The sequence below is a fragment of the Myotis nattereri genome (assembly GCF_964212035.1).
Source record: "Myotis nattereri genome assembly, chromosome: 8".
NCBI lineage: Eukaryota > Metazoa > Chordata > Mammalia > Chiroptera > Vespertilionidae > Myotis > Myotis nattereri.
Window position 1 is genome coordinate 67,455,966 of NC_138083.1, and position 26,215 is coordinate 67,482,180.

At 49.4% G+C, this 26,215-nt stretch overlaps 1 protein-coding gene across 1 annotated transcript in view; it reads left to right on the forward strand.

Annotated features, from left to right (window-relative positions):
- Positions 1-26,215, forward strand: part of PREX1 (phosphatidylinositol-3,4,5-trisphosphate dependent Rac exchange factor 1) — a gene marked incomplete at its 5' end in the record, with an annotated part of 175,399 nt that overhangs the window by 57,369 nt on the left and 91,815 nt on the right. Inside the window, 2 exons of the mRNA XM_081096665.1 lie at positions 17,071-17,142; positions 21,251-21,373. Coding sequence (XP_080952791.1) covers positions 17,071-17,142; positions 21,251-21,373 — 195 coding nt within the window. The remainder of the gene's footprint in view (positions 1-17,070; positions 17,143-21,250; positions 21,374-26,215) is intronic.

A 26,215-nucleotide genomic window follows, 5' to 3' on the forward strand; every position in this document is an offset into this window, starting at 1 on the left:
TCGAGTTTACAACAAAGATAGACAGTGAAGATATTAAATAAGAGAAGCCTAGATAGTGAATAAGAAAAGTCTGTAGTATCAGTGGGTGATCGGTGCTGTGGACAAAATGAAGCAAGTTAAAGGCCATGGGTGCTGTGGCGGTTTTAAGTGGAGTGGTCAGGGTGAGCCTCATAGGGGAAGTGATGTTTGAGCAAAGACCTGAAGGGGGTGAGGCAATGAATCACGTGGCCACCTGGGACAGGTGTTCCAGGCGGAGGGGACAGCTAGGTGTGTTCTTGGGTCATCAAAGGGGCCAGGGTGGGAGGAGAGGAGGGAGAGGGGGGCTGGGTGTGTGTGTAGGAAGTAAAGTTGAGTAAGACCTTCCAGGCTGTGTGTGGTAGGGAGTGTGGTTTCGTTCTGAGAGTGGTAGCCTTTGTCAAAGGGTTTTAAGCAGGGAAGCGCCATGCAGTGGTGTGTGACAACCCGAATGCCCAGGATGTGCTCGGGGCTGGGTCTCCTGGATGCCCTATCCGTGATTGTAGAGCCAAAATCTGTGGCTATCGCTGTGCTTGTGGTGGGTGGGGGACTCCTGTCAGGAGCCCGGATGGGATCCTCCTACTATGCATGGCATGTCTTATTTAGTGGGAGCCCCCTGCTCCCTGTTCCTTGGCTTTTTTGCTTCAGAACCTCAGAGCAGACGGTCTTCCTGTTCTTGCATCTTCTCAGAAGCTGGGCTGGGGCGGGGGGCGGAGGGAGGAGGGCGGTGAGAGGTGAGTGTGGAGGGCAGCTTGTCTCTTTGTCAACAAGCCCCACAGAAGCCAGGGCTGTGTGGGTGGGGGCCTGGGTTTGTCCGCAGTGGGAGGGGTATGTTGCTGTTGGAGCCTGGGGCAAGTGCATGATGAACCTGGGTGCTTAGAAACAATCCTTTCTATCGTTTCGCTGAAAAAACATTTTTGGAATGATTTTTATCGCAGTATAATGTCATACAGTAAAGCACACAAGTCTTCAGTGTACATCTCCATGGGCTTTTACTGTGCACCACCATCAGGCAAACATCTAGAACAGTCACTGACCCCAGAGGTCACCTCATGCCCCTTGTGAGTCAGTACCAGGAAAGAAAGGTAAAGACTTTTGTCTTTTTGGTTAGAAAAGGACGACGATGGGTTTTGCCAGCTTTTTGGTGTCTCTGGACATGGCGTCACTCAGGGTTGCACCCGTCTATGCTCGGGTCGTGTTTTTAGGACACATCTGTATCGTTGCGTGTGTCACAGTTTTTCTTTTGATTGCAGAATTGAATTCCATTGTGTGAATAAACCACAATTTGTTCAGCCATTCTCCGGCAGATGGACATTTGTGGTTTTTAAAAATTTGAGCTTTTATTGTGTTCCTTTCCCTGTGCTAAGCACTTTGTGTGACATGTAATGTTTCTTTTAATCCTCAAAGAGCCCTAAGAGATAGAGGCTCTGATTTACCCGATATTACACACGGAGAGACAGAGGTTCGGAGGCTTTTGTACCTTTCCCTCCTTTCTTCTCTTCACAAGTATTTTTTGAGCGTCTTCTCTCTGCCTCATACCAAGTGCTGTGGATACAGCAGTGAGCCAGGCGCACAGAAATAGCTGGTACTCCATGGAGAGCAGGACAACCAATCAATGCATAAAATTACGTGTGGATTGTGATAACTGCTTTATAGGGAATTAAAACAAGGTGTGGGGGAGAGTGACCGGGTAGGGGTCAGGGGAGGCTACTTCAGCCAGGACAGGCAGGGCAGGTTCTCTGAGGAGGTGACAGTTGACCTGCCTTGTGCTGTAATGATTTATCCAGGCTGAGGGAACAGTATGTGCAAAGGCCCTGAGGCGGGAATAAGCCTGGTGTGTCCTAGGAAAAGGTGGACTAGCTAGTGTGGCTGAAGTGGAGTGAGAGAGCTTTGGGGAAATGTCAGGAAAACACAGTGTGGTTTGTGTGTTGGGGTGGGGGTTTCTGTGATCATGATGTACTGACAGATAAAATAGGATCAGTGATGGTAATGTAAGTGGTGTCATTTCACCAAGCCTCCCTCTGGCGTGACGCTGAAGTTGGGGTTTGGTATCTGCTTCATCTTCTGAGGTAGGTGTTTGAACCTCCACTTACAGAAGAGGAAGCCGAGGTCACACTCGTGTGCTTTTCCCCGCTGGTAGGTGGGGACTTGAACCAGAGCCTCTCCCCTGCCCTCCTCTTCCCTCCCTTCTCAGGGTCCCTGGGCCATAGGTGACCACATTTTCTTTGTGTAAAAATCCCTCTATGACTTGCCTAGTGTCTCTCTAATCAGGAATATCCAAATAATCTAGGTCTCTCAACTCCTGGTCACCCCACCAGGCCCCCCCCCCTACTCCCCCACTCCCAGCTAAATTCTCCCAGCTTTTGAACCCAAGAGACACTATAGTCCTGGCTCAGTTCTTTCCTCCCTGTGTGACCTTGAGCACATGGCCCCAAGACTCCATTTCCTTGTCTCTGAAATGGGGTTGCAGTAGTCACCCCCTCACACACTCTTGGCGTTGGCATACGGTAATGACTTCACATACATTGCAGCTGGTTCTAGGGTTCATACTCCATTGAAAACACAGGCATCATATGGTTCAGATAACGTGGTGTCCTGATCTTACTAAATGGCTTCTTGCTGTCTAAACTCAGGGACTGAGTAGAGCTGGATAGTTAAGTATAGTTTCTATTATGATAACTATTATGCTAATTATTGTTATCAGACCATCTGTCCTTAATGAATATTTGTTAATAGAGACAGTTAGGGGTGAGGAAAGAAGACATTTCACAGCTTACTAATTATAAGACAAATAATGTATGAAATATATAGCTGTACTGTATATCTATTATGTATTCATGACAATAATGGGATATTAGGATTATGTTCAGCTACGATGAATGGAGATGTGATGGAAGTTTATTTTTTCTTTCATGGACACGTCTCAAGCTAAGTGGTTTTACTAGTTTCCTTTTGCTGCTGTGGCAACAAATTCCTATGGAGTTGGTCACATAACACAGGTTTATTGTCTTAGATTTCTGGAGGTCAGATGTCTGAAATGGGATGTGCAGGGCGAAAATCATGTTGTTGGCAGGGCCGTGTTCCCTCTGGAGGCTCAGGGGAGAAGCCATCTACTTGCCTTTCTGGTTTCCAGAGGCTGCCCATATCCCTTGGCTCCTGGCTGCTCCCTCTTCAAAGCCAGCAGTAGCCAGAGGAGTATTTCTCGCTGCATCACCCTGACACTCACTCTCCTCTTTCCCTCTTTTACTTGTAAGGACCCTTGTGATTACACTGGGCCCAGCTGGAAATTCAGGGTAATCTCCCACCTCAAGATCATTAACTTTATCACATCTGCAAAGTCCCTTTTGCTGGATAAGGTTACATATTCACAGGTCCAGGGATTAGGATCTTTTTTTTTGGGCGGGGGGGGGGGGGCGTTATTCAGCCAACCACAGTGGGCCAGGGCAGTTGGGGTCTCTGCTCCATGGCACCTGCAGGATCCCCTTGGAAGGTCTCCCTCCCTTCACCTCTGGGGTCTGGAAGGCCAGACACCATGCTGGACCACGGGGGCAAAGGTGCCTGCCCTCGTGGAACTTGGAAGAGGCTACTTCAGTGAAGTGGTCCCATCACCAGTGGGATGTGGGTAGATAGCTAGGGAAGCTGAGAGTACAGTAGGTCCTCGAATAACATCATTTTGTTCAGCATCATTTCATTATAATCTTGATGAGATGCCTAGAAACGTAATCCTGGTTTACGTCCATTAGCCTGTGGGAAAATTGGTTTTGTTATATGTCATTTGTTACAGTTCCAAGAACCTATGGAGGCTCTTGGATGATGTTGAGTGAGGGCTACTGTACAAGACCAGGTCAGAGTGGATGTGGCATGAAGGTCAGTGTCTGGACTCTGATGGCCTACAAGTCAGATCCTAGTTCGGTCCACTTAGCTGCATTTTCTGGGGCGTCATCCACGGAGAACCTCGGTCTCCTTTTCTGTAAAACGGGGCTGGGGTTGTCTGGGATGAGGCAAGGGTGTGGCAGGCAGTGGGAACATAGCCGACACTCCCTAAATTTAAAAGCCCAAACTACTTCTGAGCAGCAAAGGTCTGTGCTCCTGAGACTGGCATTGCTCTCAGCAGCCTCTTCACAGGCTTGAATTCCCTCCCAGGGGCCTGCGCAGGGGCTGGGAAAAAGAAACCAGAGGAAACCTCCACGCTGAGACCCCCTCCCTCGCCAGTTCCCTGAATGCCACTATTTTTACATTCTCTCACTTTTGTGCATTGTTTCCTGACTCTCCAAACACAATCCCTCACAAGCTGAGGGGGGATGGCTTCCCCACCAACTCCAGGGACAATTGTTTGGGGAGATTGGAAAAAAAAAAGTTGGGCCAGGAAAAAACAAAACCTCTTGAAAGTCATTGTCTTCAGATGTCAAGTGTCAGCCCCATGGAGAGGAGACCACATTCCACCCATTGTCCTGCTGCAGACGGGCACGGGGACCCCAGGGCGTCCAGCCACCCCGCCCTGCATCCTGGGGCCCCAAGGACTTGGTTGGCTTTGTCTGGGACATTCCGGCGGGAAATACCACCCATAGTGGAGCCTGTTCCCAGCCACCATGGTCTCGGTCACTTTAGGCTTTTCCTCGAAGCCACCCGCCCCTGCAAGCCCCAGATCAGCTTGGGCTGATGCTGATAATAAGGCGAAGGCTCATTTTGTGCCTACACATACTTTATCCTAACATCGAGTTCTCACAAAACCCCACGACGTAGCTACCTTTATGTGTATGTGCCTAACAGGTTATTGAGACACAATTCACTTACTACACAATTTACCTACTTAAAGTGCGTAATTCACAGTAGTTTTTATAATATTCACAAAATTGTGCAACCATTGCCACCTTCTAATTTAAGGACATCTTCAACACCCCCCAAAAGAAACTATGTACCCATCGGCACCCACTTCATAGAGAAAGCAACTGAGACACAGAAGCTGCTGAGGGTCACACAGCCAGTAAAGGACTGAGCCGGGATTTGTACCCAAAATACTTGGCTCTGGAGCCATTTTCTTAACTATGCTGTAACGCAGTAGTTTTCAACGGGGGGGAGATCCCTCCCCCCCCCCCCCCCCCGCAGGGGACGTTGGACAATATTTGGAGACATTTCTGGTTGTCACAACTAGAGGCTGCTACTGGCATCTAATGGGTAGAGACCTGGGATGCTGCTAACATCCTACCATGTATAGGATGCCCCCACAACAGAGAATTATTTATTCCAATGCCAGGGCCCCACCCCTATGGGCCCTGCTGTAATCCCATTCTGATGAGCCCATTCTTCAGGAACAAAAGCTGAGGGTCCCTCAGGGGTGCGGAGAAGTTGGGGTTAGAATAGGAAGGCTCTCAAACCACATTATGGTATAGGTGACAACAGTGGGGGGAGAGAAATTCTGAACAGCATCGAGGAGACTCCGCAGGAAAGGGATCTGTGCTCCGTTAGTGATGTCTGCCCTGGGTGAGTATATTAGGAGAATTGGCAGGTTTCACCTTTGTCAGGCTTGTGTCTAGGATGGGGGGGTCTCACACACAAATTCCCGTAAGGCGCGGCTGGAAGATGAGTGCCGCAGCAGGTTGGGTGGTGGAAAACGGCAGGGCATCTACTCTGGGTAGAGAGATGAGAGCTGCCACGCTCCCACAGCCTTCTGCATCCTTGTGGGCATTTGAGACAAGTGGTCAGCTTTTTCAGAAAGCTGCTGGGATTTTAATGGGGCCTCTGATATTCAAATGTGGGTCTGAATTTTCGCAAAGCCCACTGCCGGTCACACTAAACATGCCTGAGGGCCATCAGTGAGACCCGTTAGCGTGAGTGAGGGCTCAGTAGCACGCAGGAGGTACTGCATGAATCTTTGTTGAAGGAATAGTGAGTCGTTGGTGAGTTCAGGGAGATGGCAGGCTGGGCCCTCGCCCCTGGAGTGGGGTCTGTGTGGGGAAGAGTGGTGGCTTCCCCTCTGTGGTTCCCCTCCTCCCACTGTTGCATCAGACCTGTTTACAACAGGTTGTAGCAACTTGGGTTTTTACTTCAACTTCCTCCATGGTGGGTGATGGGGTGGGGCTGGGTGAGAACTGGCACCTTTTTTTAGGACTTAGAAACTGGGTGGGGATGGGTAGGGGGAGTGTTTTCCAGCCAATTGATTAATCAGTTAAACGCATATTTATTGAGTGAGGGTCTCCTATGTGCTGGGCCTAGTCTTCAGCTTTGGGGATAAGTGACCTAGACAGACAAACATCATTGCCTTCTTTGAACTGACATTCTGGTGGGGAGATGGACAGTAGACTAACGCACAGGCATACATAATGTTCAGAGTGACAGGTGCGATGAAGAAAACAGGGTAGGCGTAGGGACAGGTAATTTAGTTAGGATGATCTTGGAAGGACGAATATGACTCAGGGTCTTTGCATTGACTTTCCCTCTACCTAGAATGCCCTTCTCTCAGACACCCACACAACTGCTCCCTCACCCCAGTGCCTGAAAAGCTGCTGTCAACTGATGGCCATTGGCACCAAATAGTCCCCAGTTTGGGGTGAGACGAAGGGGGTAAATTGTGTTCAATGCAAACAGCTCAATTGTGATAGAGCAGGGCTGAGAGACAGCTCATAGTGTTACAGCTCAGTTACAATGCAGCACGGCAGTGGGACAGCACAGCTGTAAGGTGGCTCTGGGGCGAGGCAGCCAGTGTTGCAGCTTGGACTCTGTCTAGGAGAGAGCTCTGCTCCGCTCCAGCCCACTAAGGCAGCCCTGCTTTGCTCCGGTGAGACGGCTTCATTGCTGTAGGTCCAGCTTGGTCAAGCACACTCTTTGGTGGGCTTCCTGAGCCAGAGGGTGGCTGACTTATAGAAAGAGAAGTTCCTGCCTCTGGTCCCTGATTGGCTTGTCCTCATGTAAATGAGGACTCCAGATCCTCACAGTTTGATTGGTCCAAAAAGCAGTGTCCTGAGTTGGTTGGAATGGAGCCACTCTGATGGGTCAATGAAGATGCTAATGAGGATATAGCGGCACATCCCTGAATGGTTGAAATATGATTCCCGGAGCTCCTTTATAAGGGCTGGCTCAGAGGGCAGGAGTGCAGTTCAGGCAGGCAGTTCAGGGTGGGAGGTGGACAGTTCAGTGCGGGCCTCGCCCTGAAGTATGGCTGGTGTGAGACCCCTGCTCAGCAGTGGCTGCCAGGCTCTGTTTTTAAATTGGAACCCAGTTAGCCACCTCGAGTCCATCTTGGTAGGCATTTTCTTTTTTGTGGTCAACACTGCTCACGTGTCATCTCCTCAGACAGGCTTTCCCTGAACATGGCGGTGAAATAGCTGCCCAGCCCTGTCCCTCTCTGTTCCCTCATTCTGCTTTAGTTTTCTTCATAGCACTTATCCTTACCTGCCATTTTATTAAAAAACCCAGTTATAGTCTGTCTTGCCACTGCTCCATGAGGCAGGAATTCAATCTGATTTATTCATTCGCTGATGTGTTGTTGAGCCCAGTGCCGGGCACATAGTGGGTATACAGTCAGCATTGACTAAATGGATGAATGCAGGAATGAATAAACCCCGAGGTCGTGTTTTGTGTCTCCAGTGCCCAGCTTGATGCCTGGCACACAGTAGGCCCGGGGTAACGTTTGTTGGCATGGGTAGTACCCACTGATGGCTTTCTCCCCCCAGAATATAATCATAAGCAATTTCCTGTTTCCTTGCATAGTTCAGTCCACTTCTCTCGGCCCAGCCCCTGTACCACTTATTACAGGAAGTCTTTGTAGTAACAGATTTTTTTACCTGCATCATCTTCCTTAAACCTCCACAACTGCCTCTTTTTTTTTGGATGAGGAAATAGATTCTGAGAAGTTCCGTGACTCACTGAGGTCATGTGCTTGGCAGTTGGATGGAGTGAGGTGGAGAGGTGTGCTGACGAAGCAGCAAATGGCTTTGTGTGGTGGTGATGGGGATATGGTGGCACACTACAGTTCATAAAGCCTTCCCCCCTCACCTCACCCCAGGGGACTTGGATAGAACTGAGAATAGTACTGTTTTTAGGATGGAAAAACCAAGTATCAATAAGTAAAAATAATGTAGAGTAAATGTAAAAGTCCCTGGCACATAGTAGGAGGTTCATAAGTGGGGTCGATCCAATTCCAGATGTTTCCTTAGGAAACCCAGTAGGTTCATGTTGATCTACATCAGGGTTTGGACTCCCTGAGGATGCTTTATGTACTCCACTGCGAGCACCTGCAGTCTTAGCTGGTGGCTTTGTCTGGCCAGCAGGGTGGCCTCTGCACAGACCGGAAGTGCCAGGGAATTCTCAGCCCCCTCCTGCCCTCCATCAACGACCAACAGGACTGACTGGTGTATAAATGTCCCAGCTCCCTTACCCTCTGGGGGAATCACTCAGAAGTGCGTGCTCTACACTGGCTCCTAGTTCTGAAAGAGATCGAGCCCCGTCACCCACCCTGAGCACTTGCTTGATCTCATTTCTATATTGGCTGCCCTTCCCTGCCTGTGTTTGCAGGGTCATCTCCCAATTCAACTACTTTTACCCAAATCCTTGTCTCAGGGCTTGCTTCTGAGAAGGGAGCCAGACCAAGGCTCCCGTCATAGTAAACCTGCTAAAATGTGTGTGCCCACAGGCCACCCTCTGTGTGTATCAGCCATGACAGATCTGGTTGGTACTTGATGCACTGATGTAGTTTGTGCTTTGTAGACATTTAAGTCAAGATGTACTAATTATTACAGCACAGCTTTCTTTTTGAATTTGGGGCTAGCACTCACGTTTTTTAAGGCCTCCAATCTTTTCATAGGTTGAGGAACAGTGCCTCTTATGCTGAGGCCAGTGGTAAGGGGCCCACTTTTGTTCAGGGCAACATGGAATTAAAGTGCCAGTCCCTGCCCTAACCGGTTTGGCTCACTGGATAGAGCATCAGTCTGGGGACTGAAGGGTCCCAGGTTTGATTCTGGTCAAGGGCATGTACCTTGGGTGCAGGCACATCCCCAGTAGGGGGTGTGCAGGAGGCAGGTGATCGATGCTTCTCTTTCATCGATGTTTCTAACTCCCTATCCCTCTCCCTTCCTCTGTAAAAATCAATAATATATATATATATATATATATATTTTTAAAGTGCTTGTCCCTTCCATGCTTGTTTTTTGAGCACTTATTGGGCACCTCCCGAGATCCTGGTGCCGCACTGGCTCTGGGGACTCCCAGCGTGGGGGTCAAGGGAAACACAGAGGCACCAGGCTGTTGGCACGAGCTGTGTTGTGTTTAGTTCTCACTTTAGCACCTTGAAAGGTGAGACCCTGTTACCCAGATGCAGAGTCTGACCCCAGGGCCCTGTTGGTGATTCACGCCCCAGGTTCCTCTTTCCTTAAAAGGGGATCCTCACAGCATAGCTCATGGAATTGTAGGGAGGACAGACAAGCTGGTCATCAGTCACCCACTGAGCCCATTTTTACTGAGCTCTGCTCTGTGCCAGGCACTGGTCTAGGCCCAGGGGTGAGTGCCGCCTTCACAAGTCTTTGTCCTCCTGGAGCTGACATTGCAGAGGGCAAATGGGCAACAGGCAAAGGAATAGATAAGCATCTGTGGAGGCAAGTGCTGCAGGGGGAGATGAGGAAGGATAAGGTAGAGTGGGGGGGGGGGCCTTCTGCTTTACATGGGGCAGTCGGAGAAGTTATTTCAGAAGTGACATTTGATTCTAGATGGGAACGAAATAAGGGAAGGGCCCTTTGGATATCTGGAGAGAGTCTTCCAGACCGAGGGAACAGCAAGTGCAAGAGCCCTGAGGCCGGACTGCTGGGTATGCTCATGGAACAGTGTGCAGCATACCTGCGCTGTTACTAGAGGATGACATGAGTTCTGTGTAATATGTGTAATTCATAAGGTGCTGTCTGGATGTGACATAAAGGAGTACGTTTGAAGTTGTGAAAGGAAGGTTATCTTCTCTGTCCTCTCCGTACAGCAGCTGTGACTGAACATGTAACCTTCCTTGGAGATGATGTCTGAGATCTGAAATTGGGTCTTTGGAGAAAGCAAGTCCTGGGCCAGCGAGTCCCTGTTCTCAGCACAGGCCTGCCCCAAAGGGGGTGCCTGCTGAGAATGGAGGGGGGAGGCTTTTAATCGCAGCCTGGGTGGCAATAGGGGCTGAAGATGGGGAAAGGCCGTTTATTCTGCCCCACGCTGTGGAAGAGCCAGGCCAGCTCACGGGGGGCGGGGTGGGGGGGGGGTGGGGGAGGGTGGGAGGGGGGGTGTTTGGCCAGGATGGGCACCTTCCTGGGGGGAGCTTTGTGGTTTCCAGAGTCAGTACAGAGCAGGAGGGTGGGCAGCCTGGAGGCCCCACTGCAGAAGGAAAGCCTTGTTGTCTGGCTCCTGCTCTCCTCTCTGCCTGCAGACACTGCCCTCTTCACACCACGTCCTCCAGGAGAGAATGCAGACCAGCCTCCTGCGGGAGGTGATAATTGAGGGAAGATGCTGAGGAAGTGATAATTGGGGCAGGCAAGAGAGAGCCTAGTACATTTAGTAACCTCTCCTGTCCAAAAATGAAAAGAAAAACATTTATGTTACAAAGGACTTTTGGCTTACACGTAGCATGTTCATTGTAGAACTTGGGGAAAAAACAGAAATGAAGAAGAAACTTGAAATCACTGATAATTCTACTCTCAGGTTTAGGTTTCATGGCTATAGATAGAGCCCAAAGAACAGTGCTTTAAATGAGATGAAAGTTTTTTTCTTTCTTACTGAATTATAGGCAGCTCTGGGCAGATATATAGGCTCTGCTGTCATTAGAGACATAAACTCCTTCTGAATTGCTACTTCATCCTGGTCAACACAAGGCGGTCCGTTCATGGTACAGGATGGCTGCCTGACTCCAGGCATCACATTTGCTATCTAATCAGTAGGAAGGAGGAGCAGCAGAAGAGACTCCTTTCCTATTTGTCTCCTCATCCCTAAGGATACTTTCAAGTGGTTGTGCCTAATACATCTAGTTCTGCTAGCCCAAACTTAGTCACAAGGCCACACCTCGCTACAAGGGAAGTTGGGAACTACCACCTTTATTATAAAAGCTGGGATTCTATTTCTAAAGGAAAAGGAGAGACCAGATGTTAGGGGACAGCTAGTAATCTTGGCCATTGTCTCACACAAGTTTAGGGTATTCTGCACTTTCTTTTTCTATGTTTATGTAGCGATAATTTATTTAACCCCAAATTAGATTACATTTTCCTGTACTCTTCTGTGACTTGGGTTATTTTTAGAGTTAGAGATGCATCAACAGCCTTTTTTTCGTATCATTAAATAGACTTCTGCAAAACCAGTTTTAACATGATTTTCTTTTGTCAAGATAGACAATTTGCCTGGCCAGTGTGGTTCAGTGGTTGAGCATAGACCTATGAACCAGGAGGTCAGGTTCGATTCCCTGTCAGGGCACATGCCTAGGTTGTGGGCTCAATCCCCAAGTATGGAGCATGCAGGAGGCAGCCCATCGATGATTCTCTCTCACTGTTAATGTTTCTATCTCTTCCTCTTTCTTTCTCTCTGAAATCAATAAAAATACTTTTAAAAAGATGGACAGTTTACTTAACTAAACTCCAAATGATAGAATTATACATCAGATACTGAAGCTAAATCTTGTTGCCATGTGTGAGATTTCTTTTTCCCTGTGGGATAAATGCCCACAACTTGAATGGATGGAGCATAGCATCTGGGCTTTGGAGGAGTCAGTGGGCATTTGGCTTGTGTGGGGTTGCTTAGAGCAGGCTGTGCAAAGCCCTCCTGTGCTATTGTTACTACTGGTTTATTGTTACTACTTGGACGCAGACCCCTGCTACCCAGTGACACTCTGCTTCCCTGGACCTCTAGCCACCCAGTCCAGATGGGAGGATGGAGTCCTCAGGCACCCCCTCTCCTCTGTCCTTGCTATGGTCTGGGGCTGCCCTGCCTCCTTTCTAACTGGTCCCCTGGCCCTCTCAGATTTCGCCATATGTCTGGTGAGGTCACCCTCGCCAAGACGGGGATGTCCTTGGGGGCATCTAGGCCCTCCACTCAGCGATCAGGTTGCCAGTTAGTTTCTGAGAGAGACTTCCAGGCTTCTTTCTATTCCTGTTCTCTCCAGGGAGGGATTTATCCTCCCAAGGCTGTGGCCACAGGTTCCAGACAGATGGCAGCTCCCGGGGGCACCCCCTAGGGCAGCTGCTACCTGTTATATGCTTATGCTCTGTGTGCGTTGTCTATAGTGACTCACTGATGATGTGTGTAGGGGACTAATCACCAGGCCAGACTGCCTGGCTTTGAGGCCCACCTCTGCCCCTCTGGCTGTGTGGCTCTGGGTAAGCCCAGAGATGTGGGTGCTGGCGGGCACCCCCTGGGGAAGGGGTGTGGCTGGGGTCTGGATGGCAGGTACTGCCAAGTGTGTGTATTGATGTGGATAAATGTGGAAGATGTCATGAATGGGAAAAGCAAGCTACTCGAACACGTTTATAGAAATGTGTGTGTCATCCAATATGTAAAATAGTATTCTTTCTTGCTGCTCGATCCACAGGTACATGGGACGCGAGCAAAGGCACTGCCTCCAGAGCCAGAGGTGCCTTGTAAGGAGGGCAGGTTCCCAGGTGGCCCATCTCTGTAATGATGGATTTCTTTCTGTTTGTCCTGGGAGGGAGGATTCACATGGTACCTGAGAAAAGTGAACTAACCCTAGGTGCTCGCTGAGGGGGCTTTGCATGTGCATTCACCTGAGCCCCCACCACTGTGCCCAAGAAGAACATTGCCAGCACCTCTGAGGGGTCCCTTAAGCCCCTTCCCAGGCCGCACCTCCCCAGATTTGGTAAAGTTCTTTCTGGAAATGGTTTACAGCAAATTTGGCTCAATGCTAAGATTTGCCCCATGATGCCTCTGTGGGTGGGTGTTAGATTTTTCTCTCTCTTTTTCTGGATCCTTGATGTCCTTCATGCTCATCATCATAGAGAGGAGGACCTGGGCAGACGCAGGGCAGTGGCCCAGGCAGCGTGCGGCACGGGCAAAGATTCCGTGGCGAAGCAGGGTCGCAGGCGGCCGGGGAAATCCTGAGAACAGTCTCATCTCTATGGGAGGTTTCCAGGCTGAGCGCTGCTTTTGGCCGAGCGTGCCAGAGCTGTCAGGGCTGGGACAAGGAGCTGCCCCAGTGGGTCCCTTCCATCCCCGCCTGCACCAAGGGCATTGGCGCCGCCTGGAAAAGCCGGTCATGTCCTGAGTAGCACGAGGCTGGGCCCGTAGCCCCTGCCTGCCCATTCTTTCCGGGTGACGAGCTGCCCATTGAGCCCATCACACTGGCCTGTTTGCGGCTCCTCTGTGGGTGGCTCGAGCCTCTCATTGTCCCAGCACAATAGTGGTGGCCCTGCTCGTGTGAAGAAACCGGGACAGGAAGCCCCAATCTAGGTCAGCCTCACTGCATGCCCAGCTTCCTGCTCTCCCTGGCTGTGCTTTGTCTCCCTCCTGTCTGAGGAGGCTGGAGGCTGGATTTCCCAGCAGCATCACAGGCCCTGTTAAAATATCGTCTAGGAACTCCTGGGCCCTGTCCCCTCCACGCATTATCCTTTAAGAAGAAAAACCAGCAGGTTACCAAGTGGCCCCAGTTGAGGCTCCTGCCATGTGTCAGGCACTGTGCCAGGCACATTCTATCCCTTCCTTTGGTTTCTGAGTGCCAGGCGCTAGACTCAACCCTGGGTGACAGCTGGGAATAAGGGAGGCAAGGTCCCTGCCCTCATGGAGCTTCCACTTACTTTATCCTGATACATTCTGGAAGGCAAGACACTATAATAAGTTCTCCGTATTTGGGAAAAATACACTGAGGCTCAAAGAAGCTAATGTACTTTCCTGAGGTCACACACACAGCAGGGAGGAGAAGGACTGCCGTGTAAACCAAATCATCAGTTTCCAAACCTGGCCTCTGCTGTTGGATTAGGGTAAAAGTTTCCTTCTAGCCATGCTCCCTTCTTGTCTTGGCCTCTCTCTTAGGCGCTGGTGTAGATTGCTTAACCTTAGTCTTTTTGTTTGTTAAGTCCGCTTTTAATGCCAGACAGGAAGGTGATAAGTGCATGAAGACAGGAGGGCCTTTTGGAGGTGACATTTGAGCTAAGGCCTGATGAATGAGAAGAAGCTGGCCCAGAGGAGAGCTGGGGGAGAATATCCTACTAGTAGGAAGAGCATGTGCAAAGGTCCTGAGGCAGGAATGTGCCTGACAGGTGGAAGGAATAGAGAGAATGAAGGTATGGCTGAAGATTATTGAGGTGTGGGGCGATGGAATGCTGGAAGGTGAGTTTAGAGAGATTAACTAGGACCTTATGGACTGTGGAAAGATTTAGACTTTTTAAAAGTATAGTGTAGAGAGTTTTAAGCCATGGATTGACAGGATCTGATTTACATAGTATTTAAAAGGATCCCTCTGGCTGTCTGTGTGGAGACGACTTTTGGTGGGGTGGGGGGCAGGGGGGACATGGAGGAGGGGACTGCATTAATCCAGGCAGGAAAGATGATGACTTTGCATCAGATGGGTGGCTGAGGAGATGGGGATCAGTGGTCGGATTTCTAATACATGCGGAGGGTGAAGAGGATAGCATTTACTGTACTAAGAGATGGATATGGAGTGTCAGAGAAAGGAGGTCAAGGATCAAGGACCACTGGGGTGGTCCGGTGGGTTGGCTGGAGCACCAGCAGAGGTGCCATTAACCAGGCTGGGAAGAGCTTGGTGGTGTGGGTTGGAGGGAGGATCAGTCACTAGGCTTTGGATGGTTAAATTTGAGATGCCCCTTGGACATCCAGGTGGGGATGTCGGGTTGGCAGAAATCCGGGTAGGAGTCTGGATATCGGGGAGAAGTCCAGGCTGGGGAGATAAACACAGGCGGAGGGGCTGGTGGAGATTGCCCTGTAGTGAGTGGGACAGAGGCAAAGCTGCCTTGCTCTGTGTCCCTGACTTTCCCCTCTGTGGCCCCCCATGTGGACACCTGCAGGTGGCCACTCCTCATCACAGCCATGGACGCCTCTCTGGGTGATGGGCAAGGATCCGACAGCCATCTCTGGAGAGCCAGCCTCCTTCCTGGCACCTTCCCCTGCTTCCCTCCACTCTGGACTGTCCCCTCCATCTCCCCACCACTTAGAGATCTCCTCAGACAAGCGTGGTTGGATGAGACATGCACTTAATTAACCTGCAGCTGAGCTCTGACAGGGACAGTGTGTGCTCATCCGGCTCCCCGCTCCCGGAGTCCCTGTGTTTTAATCAGCCGCTGCAGGGAGGGCTCCTGCTGGCCACCATAGCTCATCCTGGCCCTGTGGCCGTGACAGGGCCATGAAGTCATTTTTGCAGGGTCTCCACCTGGCTGTTGCCAGGTCAACCTGGGGCTGAGTCCTAGAGTCCAGACAAACCGGGCGGGTTTGCGGTGCATGACTGGCCTAGGTCTCCCTCCTTTGCTGTCTCCCTTTTCCACCTTTCTGTCCCATATTTGTTCTGTCCCCTTGCCCGTCCACCAGACTTTCTCAGTAGCTCTTCCAGTGTCTGCTCTCCCACCCACACCAGCCAGGCCACCATCACATCATCTCTCAGCACGGCTGCACCCCTCTATTCTGGTCCCCCCACTTTCATGCTCAACCCCTAATATCCAATTCCTCACAGAAACGGAGGGCTATTTTGACAACATTTAAAAATTGGGAGACTTTACTTTTAAGAAACCCTAATTTCTGGCTTCTCTTGGAAAAATAACAACACACCCCCCAAAACTCAAACCCAGAACATCTGGTGATGTTGGGCCTGCTGCCTTCCCACCGGCCACCCTCGGAGGGGACAAGTGGCCACTCCTTCGATGGGTGTGCGCTGCCTGTTCCCCACAGACCCCACTGCTCCTCTCCTTTGTTGCCTGACACATCACCCAGGAGAGAAATGATTTCTCTCTTCCGAGCCCCTGAAAAAAGTGATAGGACCGACTGTGGTCCATCCATACAGTAGGATCCTGGGCAGCTGTAAAAAGAGAATACGATGCTTCCTGTGTGATGACAGGGAGAGATAAATAAGTTATATTAAGTAGAAAAAGCAGGGCCAGCACATCCTGTGTTTGCTGCCATTTTTTGGAATGTAAAAAAGGAAAAGGAATAAGAATATTATATATATAGCCCGGCAGGTATGGCTCAGTGGTTGAACATTGACCAAGTCAGGGTGCATGCCTGGGTTGAGGGCTCGATCCTCAGTAGGTAGGGGGTGTGTAAGAGGCAGCTGACCCATGATTTTCTGACCCATGATGATGAATTGATGTTTCTGTCTCTCTCTCCCTCTCCCTTCCTCTCTGAAATCAATAAAAATATATTTAAAAAAGAATAGATGTACATATATGTATGTGTATGTACATGTATACCCACATGTGTGTTCATTTTTCCAGTTTTATTGAGATGTATTTGACATATAACATCGTGTAACTGTGTACAATGTGTTGGGTTAATACAGGTATATACTGCAAAGTGATTATCACCAAAGTGCAACTTTCAACTATAGAATACAGCATTAACTGTAATCACTGGGTATACATTAGATCCCTAGAACTTGTTCATCTTATAACTGGACGTTCGTACTCTTTGACCAGCATGTGTGTGCATTTTTTACATAAAGATCTTCTGGAAGGATGTACTAGAATCTGGTAGTGGTGGTCCCTCTGGGGGCTGGGGAGGGACTAGATGGATGGGGCCTGCAGTGTAGGAGAGATATTTTTTTGTATTTCTGAGCCATGTGAATGTGTTATTATTTAGAAATTAAACTTTTAGAAAAAGAAAAAAAGAGAAAGTGAATAATAGTCTGAGAGCGGCCCATGGTGGTAAAGCAGGGCAGGGCTCGGGGTGTTTTCTGCATGGGGCCTGATGTAGTAGATGCTCAATAAACATTTGTTGACTGAATGGAAGAGTAGTTTTTCCTGATTCGCTGCCCATGTCCCTGGATTGTGGTACTTCCTGGGTCCTACTTGGTATTTGAACTTGAGACCTTTCTTTTGGGCCACCCCTGGGAGATCAAGGCGTGGACACTCATATCTTCCTGCTTCTCTCCTCCAGGCATTTCTGCATCGCATCCGGCAGAACGTGGTGGACTCAGCGGAGAAGGGCCTCACGGAGGACAATGTCAAGGTGTGGACACCTGAGCCGGTCCCTTTGCAGACTGTCCCTGCTGCTGGGTGCCTTGCTTCCTCCCTGAGGGATGCTTAGAGGGTGCTCGGGGGTCTGGGATGCCTGCTAGCAGCTGCTTTTGTCTTCCTGTAGCAGGCTCCCTGCAGCCCCCAGGGCCTCTCAGTTCTGTGAGCAAACTGTGCCTGGTGGGTCAGGAGGACTCAGCCTCAGGCTTCCACTCCCCAACTCGGGACTTTCTCCTTGCTTAACATGACCATCTTGTCTTCTAGCTTCCTTGTGCCAAGCCCCCTGGCTTCCAGCCAGCGGAAAATCCCTTCCCAGGCGCCCCCGGGAGCCTGACACCTCCAGCCCCCGACCTGCACTGGGCATTGAATGTGCAGGCAGGGAGATGAATAATTGGGTCCGGGCTTCGTTTTGGCAGTGGCTCTGGGGAGTTTCGGGAGGACGTCAATAGGCCCTCTGTGTGCACGGTGGAGGCCCAGTGCTCCCCGGGCCTGGCTTTCTCGTGTGACCTCACTCTCTGGGAAGCTGCCTTCAGTCCTTGGGGCTCCAGGGTCCTGGTCCCCGGGGAGAAGGGGAGACAGGGCAGGAGGGGGTCAGAAGTGCGAGCCTGTATAGCACACAAAGGACTTGGTCAAGCAGGACTCCCCACACCGCCCCACCCGCCTGCCCACATGTCTTGATTAATCTGGACAGTGACCTGCACGTTGACAATTCTGAGCTCAGTGTTTTGGGTAAGAAAGCTGAGGCTTAGAGATGGAAAGAGACCTGTTCTGGGTCACTGCATGGCTGGTCCCTGGTAGCACGGGGATCAGAACTTTTCATTCATTCATTCATTCACTCATTCATTCAGCAAGTATTTACTGAACACATACTGTTTATTACATCTCTTTATTACAATCTGTTACAACTTAAAAGTTATTATAATTTCAGATTGCAATTCATTACAGGGTGTTTTTTTTTTTAAATTACCTCTTGCCCTGGCTGGTGTGACTCGGTTGGACATTGTCCTGTGTACCAGGAGGTTGCTGATTCAGTTCTCTGTCAGGGCACATGCCCAGGTTGTGGGCTCGATCCCCAGTTGGAGGCGTGCAGGAGGCAGCTGATCAATGATTCTCTCTCATCATTGATGTTTCAATCTCTCTCCCTCTCTCTTCCTCTCTCTCTTAACATCAGTAAAAACTATTCTTTAAAATAGTGATCTTATTATGAGGTATAACTCATATATAGTAAAGGTTGCCATTCTAAATGCGGGCTCCTCTGTGTCCCATCCCAATAATGCCCCCTCCCCAAGGATAACTGCTGATTGGTTAGCATTAATTGATTTTGCCCGTCCTTGAATTTTATATAAAAATGAGCTCTTTCATTATGTCTGGGGCCTTTTGCTCACTGTTATGTCTGTGAGATTTATCCATGTTGTTGACCCACTCTTTTTATTGCTGTGTAGTAGCATGGAATGAATGTACCACAGTTTACTCATCCATTCTCCTGTGGTGGATATTTGAGTTATTTCCAGATTTGGCTATTATGACCATTCGTGTTACATCTTTTGGTGGACACAGGCTCTCAGTTCTTTTGGGTGTAAACTCAGGGAGACAGATATTTATTTTGAAGTTTTACAGCCATTCCTTGAAGCAAGGGTAACAGTAGGATCTATCATATGAGTCTTTGACATAAGCAGAGAGATTCAACCATGTGATCTTGACAGATGAGAGGAACAAAACAAACCACACGATGCAGGTGATTCTTCCAGCCCAGCCGTGGGCAAACTACGGCCCGCGGGCCGAATCCGGCCCGTTTGAAATAAATAAAAGTAAAAAAAAAAAAAGACCGTACCCTTTTATGTAATGATGTTTACTTTGAATTTATATTAGTTCACACAAACACTCCATCCATGCTTTTGTTCTGGCCCTCCGGTCCAGTTTAAGAACCCATTGTGGCCCTCGAGTCAAAAAGTTTGCCCACCCCTGTTCCAGCCACTTCTTGGGATGAGTGTCCCCCAGGATGAGGCCGTCCTTCAGGATGAGGCCGTCCCCCAGGATGAGGCCCTCGTGCTCTCAGACTTGCAGCACCTCAGCCTTCCCTCCTCACCCTCAGGCCGTCTCCCTCTGCAGACTCTCTGGTGCATTCTCGGGTCCATGGGATCCACAGGGCTGATCTTCATTCTTTCAGGTCTTGACTTAAATGCCACCTTCTCAGAGTGGCTGTCCCTGGCTTCTGTATTTAAATGTGCTAACTTCTTCTGCCCTGTCCTGGCACTTTCTTCCTGTTTTATTTGTCTCTTATTACATCTAGAAAACTGTAGTTATTTGTTTGTTGTCTGTCCCTTTTCACTAGAATGTCACCTCCATGGCGGTAGACACTTGTCTGTTCCCTGCTGTATCCCCAGGCCTCTAACAGTGCCTGGCACATAGTAGGTGCTCAGTCAGTACTTGCTGAATGAACAAATGAATAAGAAACCCAAGAAGGAACCAACCGTAAACCAGTAGTAACACTGGTTACCTCGAGCCGCGGTGGGTGGAAAGTGGGGAGATGGTGGGAAAGGGACTCCTCACTGAATTTATATTACTGTGTTTTTGATTTTTGAATTATGTGAGTGCCTTCTTTAAAATTAAATTGAAAATGCAACTGTTGAAGAAGATTTGACTTTGGGTGGTGGCCATACAATGCAATATACAAATGCTGTATCATAGAACTGTTTACCTGAAACCTATATAATTTTATTAACCAATATCATACCAATACATTTAATTAAAAATGCTTTTGTTTTTTTAAAAAAAGAAACAGAAAAAGCCATTTATGCAGTTTAAAATAACCTAAAGTAAATGAAAGTCTCCCCTGAGTCTCCTTCCCAGAGGCCCTTAAGTTACCAGCACGCGTCCTTGTCCAGGCAGTCCCTGCTCCTGCCAGCATGGAGAGGAGTGACCTTTTTGTGTGTTATTTTACACAAATGGGCCAATACTGGAATTCTGTTTGGCACCCTGATTCCCCCCACTCAACAATATATATCAAGGATCATTCCATGGCCCATATCCATAAATCCAGATCTGCAGATTCTTTTTAGAGGCCACATAGTATTTTAGTATGTGGAATGTAGTTAATGGTGACTAGTCCAGTTGATTTAACTATTTGATGAGTCCTCATTAATGAACATTTGGCCTTTCCCCAGTCTTTCGCTACTGCAAATAAGGCTGCAGTATATGTTCGTGGCCATTCACCCAGTTCTCATCCTTGGCACAGTTAACACTTTGGGCTGGACGATTGTTTGCTGCGGGCTGGGGGGAGGGGGGCCTGTCCTATGTATGATAGGATGGTTAGCAGCATCACCTATGAGATGCCAGTAGCATCTTCCCCCACAATTTGTGACAAACGAAAATGTCTCCAGGCATTGGCAAATGCCACTTGGGAGGCAAAATTGTTGCTAATTGGAAATGACCGATTGGAAGGTCAAATTCTGAAATGTAGAAATGCTGGGTGAGAGTGTATGTGCATTTCAAGCTTTATAGATTCATTAGGGGACATAGGCACTCCCATATTGGTTGTGAGAGTTGAAAGAGCATATGTCGAACATGCTTCCCTGTTGTATTTTATTCTGCTACATCATTTTAATGGTGCATTGAAGTACCTTGATTGTTTTAAAAACCAGTCATATGGTTGGCCATACCGGTTGTGGCCATGCTGAAGACTGAGATGAATGTCTAATAAATTCTCCGCATGCTGATGGTGCAGCTCAGTTCTGCTGCTTACCGGGTGTGTGTGTGTGTGACCTTGGCAATCTTAATTATTTTCTCTGAGCCTCTGTTCTTCATCTACAAATTGGGGATAATGATGGTTTCTACCTCATGGAGTCTGAGTGAGGATTAGCTGCCATAAATGCATATAAAGTTCTTAGCACAGGATTAGGCATTAATCCTGTTGAGTTAATGTTGGCAATCTTTTTTATCATGGTCATTGTTTTTATTAGTGTCATCTGGCTCACTCAGTGTGCGGGTGTCCACGTCACCGCACCCTCGCTTGCTCTGGAGGTTATGCATTTATTTCATGCTTGATTTTGCCCGCCCTCTGTGCCTTGATTGACAGTGTCCTTGGGCCTCGCTTTTCCCGACAGATCCTGTTCTCGAACATCGAAGATATCCTGGACGTTCATAAGGATTTCTTGGCTGCCTTGGAGTATTGTTTGCATCCGGAGCCTCAGTCTCAGCACGAACTTGGGAACGTTTTCTTAAGATTCGTGAGTACAATGCCCCAGCCCTGTCGGAGCCTACAGGTTTTGGGAAGTGGGCTTCTCCCCTGATTGAGAAGTAGGGATCATCAGACCTATATCCTTGGGTTAATGGAAAGACTCAAAGAGATAAAGCAGTGAAGTGTGTGGCATAGAGCAGTGGTTCTCCGTCATGGGTGATTTTGCCTCTGGGGATGTTTGGCTATGTCTAGAGACACTTCTTACTGTTACAGCTTTGGGGTTGCGGGGGGGTGGGGGACAGGTGGCTACTGGCTTCTAGTGGGTGGAGGCCAGGCATGCCACCAAACATCCTCCAATGCACAGGACAGCCCCCACGGCAGCATTATTCCACCTCAAATGTGAGCAGTGCCGAGAGTGAGAAACCCTGGTGTAGAATAAGCTCTGGGTCCACATTGGCGCTTACGGAGTCATTGTTGTCATCATCACTAACTCCCTTCTCTAAAGCAGTGGTCGCCAACCGGTGGTCTGCAGACCACAGGTGGTCCGTGAGGTCCGAAAGGTTGGCGACCGCTGGTCTAAAGGATCACGGCTTGGTGGTCAGAGTCTCGGATGACACAGCCTGGTGTAGCTCTGCCCTCGGAGTTATAGCTCAGGGGAAGCCACGGGCTCATGTTGTTGGGAGGGCAGTGCTCCCAGCCAGGCTGCCGAGCTGCTTGTCAGCTGTGCTACGCTCAGCGACTGTTTTAACCTGTTTGTACCTCAATGTTCTCACTTGTAAAATGGGTAAAAAACTAGAGCTCCCCATGATGTTATTGAGCAGCGAGGGAGCTAATGTTCAGCACAGCTCCTGGCACACAGTGAATGCTCAATAAATGTTGGATGCGATTGCCCTGGCTGGTGTTGCCCAGTGGTTAGAGTGTTGGTTAGAGCTCTAACGGGTCTCCAGTTCATTTCCGGTTAAGGGCATATACCTGGGTTGCAGGTTCAATCCCTGGCTCTGGTCGGGGCATGTGTAGGAGGCAACCAATCAATGCATCTCTTGAACATCAATGTTTCTCTCTCTCTTTCCCCTTCCTTCTTTCCCTCCCTTCCCCTTCACCTCCCTCCCTCCCTTCCACTCTCTCTAAAAAAAAAAAAAAAATTAATGGAAAAAATAACTTCGGTTGAGGATTAACAAAAAAAATGTTGGATATCTTTCTATTCATGTAATCACCATTCCTTAGTGTTTGAAACAGAATAAATACGAGAACAAGGTAGGGCACAGGGGAGATGGGCACTAGTGGAGGGTGCTGAGCAGAGCAAAGACGTGATCTGCTTTGGGTGTAGAGGGCCCTGTGGCTGCTGCGAGGGGGAGTGGGCTGTGGAGGTGCAGGGAGAACAGGAAGAGGTCACTATGCCGTCTGAGATGATGGTGCCTGGACAGGGTGGTAGATGGGAGATGGTGAGAAGGGGTGAGTAGGAGTGGATGAATGAGTTAATGTGAGTGACGCACTGAGATCCAGGCAGGCACTGAGCTGATGCTGCATGAGTGTCAGCCGGGGGCGTTATTCCAGGTGGGGCACCAGGGAAGGCTTTCAGGAGGAGGTGGCATTCTTGGGGCTGGCCATGAAGTGATGACATCTAAGGGTGGAATAGTCCATACTTTAGCCAACGTGGGGGAAGAGGTCCTCAAGATGCATTATCTGTTTGCCAATAACCCCAGGCCACCCAGGTCCCCTGACTTTGGTGCTGGAGCCTCAGAGGTGTGGTGAGCAAGTTTCACTATTTATCACTGAGGGTCTCTGGATCCTGAGTGTCCACTTGAGCTCTCCCTACTCTCTCTACAGGATTCCTAACTTGTTCAGAGATGCAGGGGACAGACAGATGGAGGAGAGGGTGGGGTGTTTACGGCCCGGGAGGCAACCTCTTCTCCGTACCTTCTTCTTCTGCACTGCCCAGACCCTCCTCATGTAGCCCCATCAGATTGGGCATTGACGGGGACAGTGCTTCCCATCAGAATCCTGGTGCACCGATGGTGACGTTCAAGTCTGTGTGGTCATTGTGGGCCAGGACCTTCCCTGAACCTTGAGAACCCATCACACATCCTGCCTGGTCCCTCGAGATCGAGTTTTTTTAGAGGTCGGTGCCTGACCTTGACTCCTGGCTCTGCTGCTTCCCAGCTCTGTGATGCTGGGAGAATGACCTCACCTGGCCGTGCCTCAGTTTCCTCATCTGTAAGGCGGAGGTAGTGAAACCCACCTTGTAGGGTGGTTGAGAGAATTAATGAAAGTAGCAGCACCTGCATATTAACCAGTGCTCAGCGTATGTTTGCTTATTTGCACTATGTACGTATTTGCTCATGGGACCCAGCACTCTGGCATCTCCCAGCGTTGCCTGGGGCACTTGGTGATTTATTAGACTCTGCCAGGCCCTGCCAGTTCCTGGGACCTCACTCTCGCCACTGCAGTCACACTGGCTTCCTCGCTCTTCTGGAACACAGGGAGCCCGTGCCTGTTGAGTGTGTTGTTCCCTCCGCCTGGGCCGGTTCCCTCAGGCGTCCCTGCGACTTTGTCCCTTCCTGCCTTGAAATCTTCACGGAAATGCCCCCTTCTCTGTGAGCTCTTTCATGCCCACTCAGTTCAGAATTGTCATGCTCCTTCCAGTCCCCCCGCCCCCACACACACTTATTCTTTTTTTTAAAAAATATATTTTATTGATTTTTTACAGAGAGGAAGGGAGAGAGATAGAGAGTTAGAAACATCGATGAGAGAGAAACATCGATCAGCTGCCTCCCGCACATCTCCCACCGGGGATATGCCCGCAACCCAGGCACATGCCCCTGACCGGAATCGAACCCGGGACCCTTCAGTCCGCAGGCTGACGCTCTATCCACTGAGCCAAACCGGTTTCGGCACACACTTATTCTTGTCAGTGGTCCTTATCACCCTCTGATACATTGGATATTTTGCTGCTTTTTGTTCCTTGTCTGTTCCCCCTGGAATATCCGCAACACGAGGGTAGGGACTTTGTCATGTCCACGGCTCTGTCCTGGCATCAAGAATAGCAGGGGACAGACAGCTTACTCAACAGGCAAGCAACCTGAGAGAAAGGTTAAATCCAAGGTCATGCCTATATAGGTGGAAGAAGTGGGATCTGAACCCTCCTAATGGCAAAGCCAGACTTCATTGATTCATACTAGTACACTGTTTGTAATTTCTGCTATATCAGGGTACGCTTCATATTATTATTTGTTTTATCATTTAAGAAATAGATTTACTTGAAAAAAAACCCCACCTTAAATAGACATTTAAAAAGGGAAATTTGCATCATCATTGGAAATGGAAAATGATTGCTAAAAATAGAAGGTAACCTTAAAGAGGAATGCAATAGAAACCAAACTGAGTGACCGCATTCTGTCTAGAAACTCCCCCACCTGGGGTTCTGAGCCTGAGGCCTGCCCGGTTAGATCAAAGGGAAGATAAACCCTGTTGGATGGTGTTTGAGTCATATCACACCAAGCTGAGATAACTGGAACAATTGGAAAAGGAGTCAGCTTTCTCCGGTGTGATTCAGTGTTTTTAAGTCAGAACCATCATTTTAATTGGAAATGTCACCCCCGCTTCCCCCTGCCCTCATGGAGGAGCACGCTGACTACTTTTCCTAAGCAGCCGCTGCTGTGGGCTGGGCTTCTGGAAGCTGGAGATTTGCGCACAGGTGGTTGGAAGCAGCTGAAAAGGAGGTTGCGCACTCCCCACCGGGAGGAACTCTGCTTCAGGTCTCCTGGAATTGCAGCAATGCGGTGGGCCTTTGCACCCCGCGGTGCCCAGTCCCTGGACATGGGCTGTCCCAGGAGTGTGTGTAAAGCCTCAGGCCCATGGGTGCCTCTGTCCTGATGGGGCCCACGTGGCCCACCACAGTGTCCACCACAACCCCAGGGCAGTGTCTCCAGGCCAGCCTCATATCCAGGCTTGTTCACGCCCTGCTGAGGCGGCATCCGGTATTGAGGTTGTAGTTGGGCACAGAGCTCTGTGGATAGGCTCCAGGAGAGGGAGGGCAGCACTAGACCCAGCAAGGGTCCTGGCTGACACACCAGCCCACTGGTGGGCGCCACCCCCTCTGTGGACAGTGGGAGAATCCCTCACCCCCTCACCCTCGACTCAACCACTGCTACTGACGTGATCACAGACTAGACCTGAATGAACGTTCTCTTGGTACGGGGCCCTGTTCTTAGTGCTTTGTGTACATGAATTCATGAAAACTCCCTAACCACTTTAAACAGTGGGTACTGTTATTATACCCACTTTACAGGTGAGGAAACTGAGGCCCAAAGAGGTTAAGTCATTGTGCAACCTTACACAGCCAGGAAGTGGAGCCAGGATTTGAGTCCGTGTAGTTTGACTCCAGGATTTGTGTTTTTTCACCATCTTACGTGATAAAGCCTCCTGAATACGTACTATGCACCTATTGTGCCAGGCACGGTACTAGGCCCTGAGGATGCTGCTCTGAATAAGACAGATCTTGCTCCCTGCTGCTATGAGGCTCACAGTGTAGAGAAACAGAGGGTGAGGGAGTTAACAGAGGCGTCATTTCAGATGGTGACGTGGGCTGTGAAGATGATAAATGCAGGTGTGAGAATGAGTGACTTTACTCAAGGTTGACATTGGGAGGTTGGGGACTGGTGGCTGGATTTAGCAAGTTAAAACATCCAGGGCTGCTGAGTAAGTGTGGATTTCAGGTGAATGACAAATCAATTTTTCGTAGGTCTCATGCAGTATTTGTGACATACTTAAAAGTTAGTTACTCATCTGAAATACTGAAATGAGAACTCAACTGGGTGCCCTATGATTTATCTGGGAACCCTGGTCAGGGTGGGCCTCTGTGAGGTGGTGAGATGGGATGATCTGGGGAAGG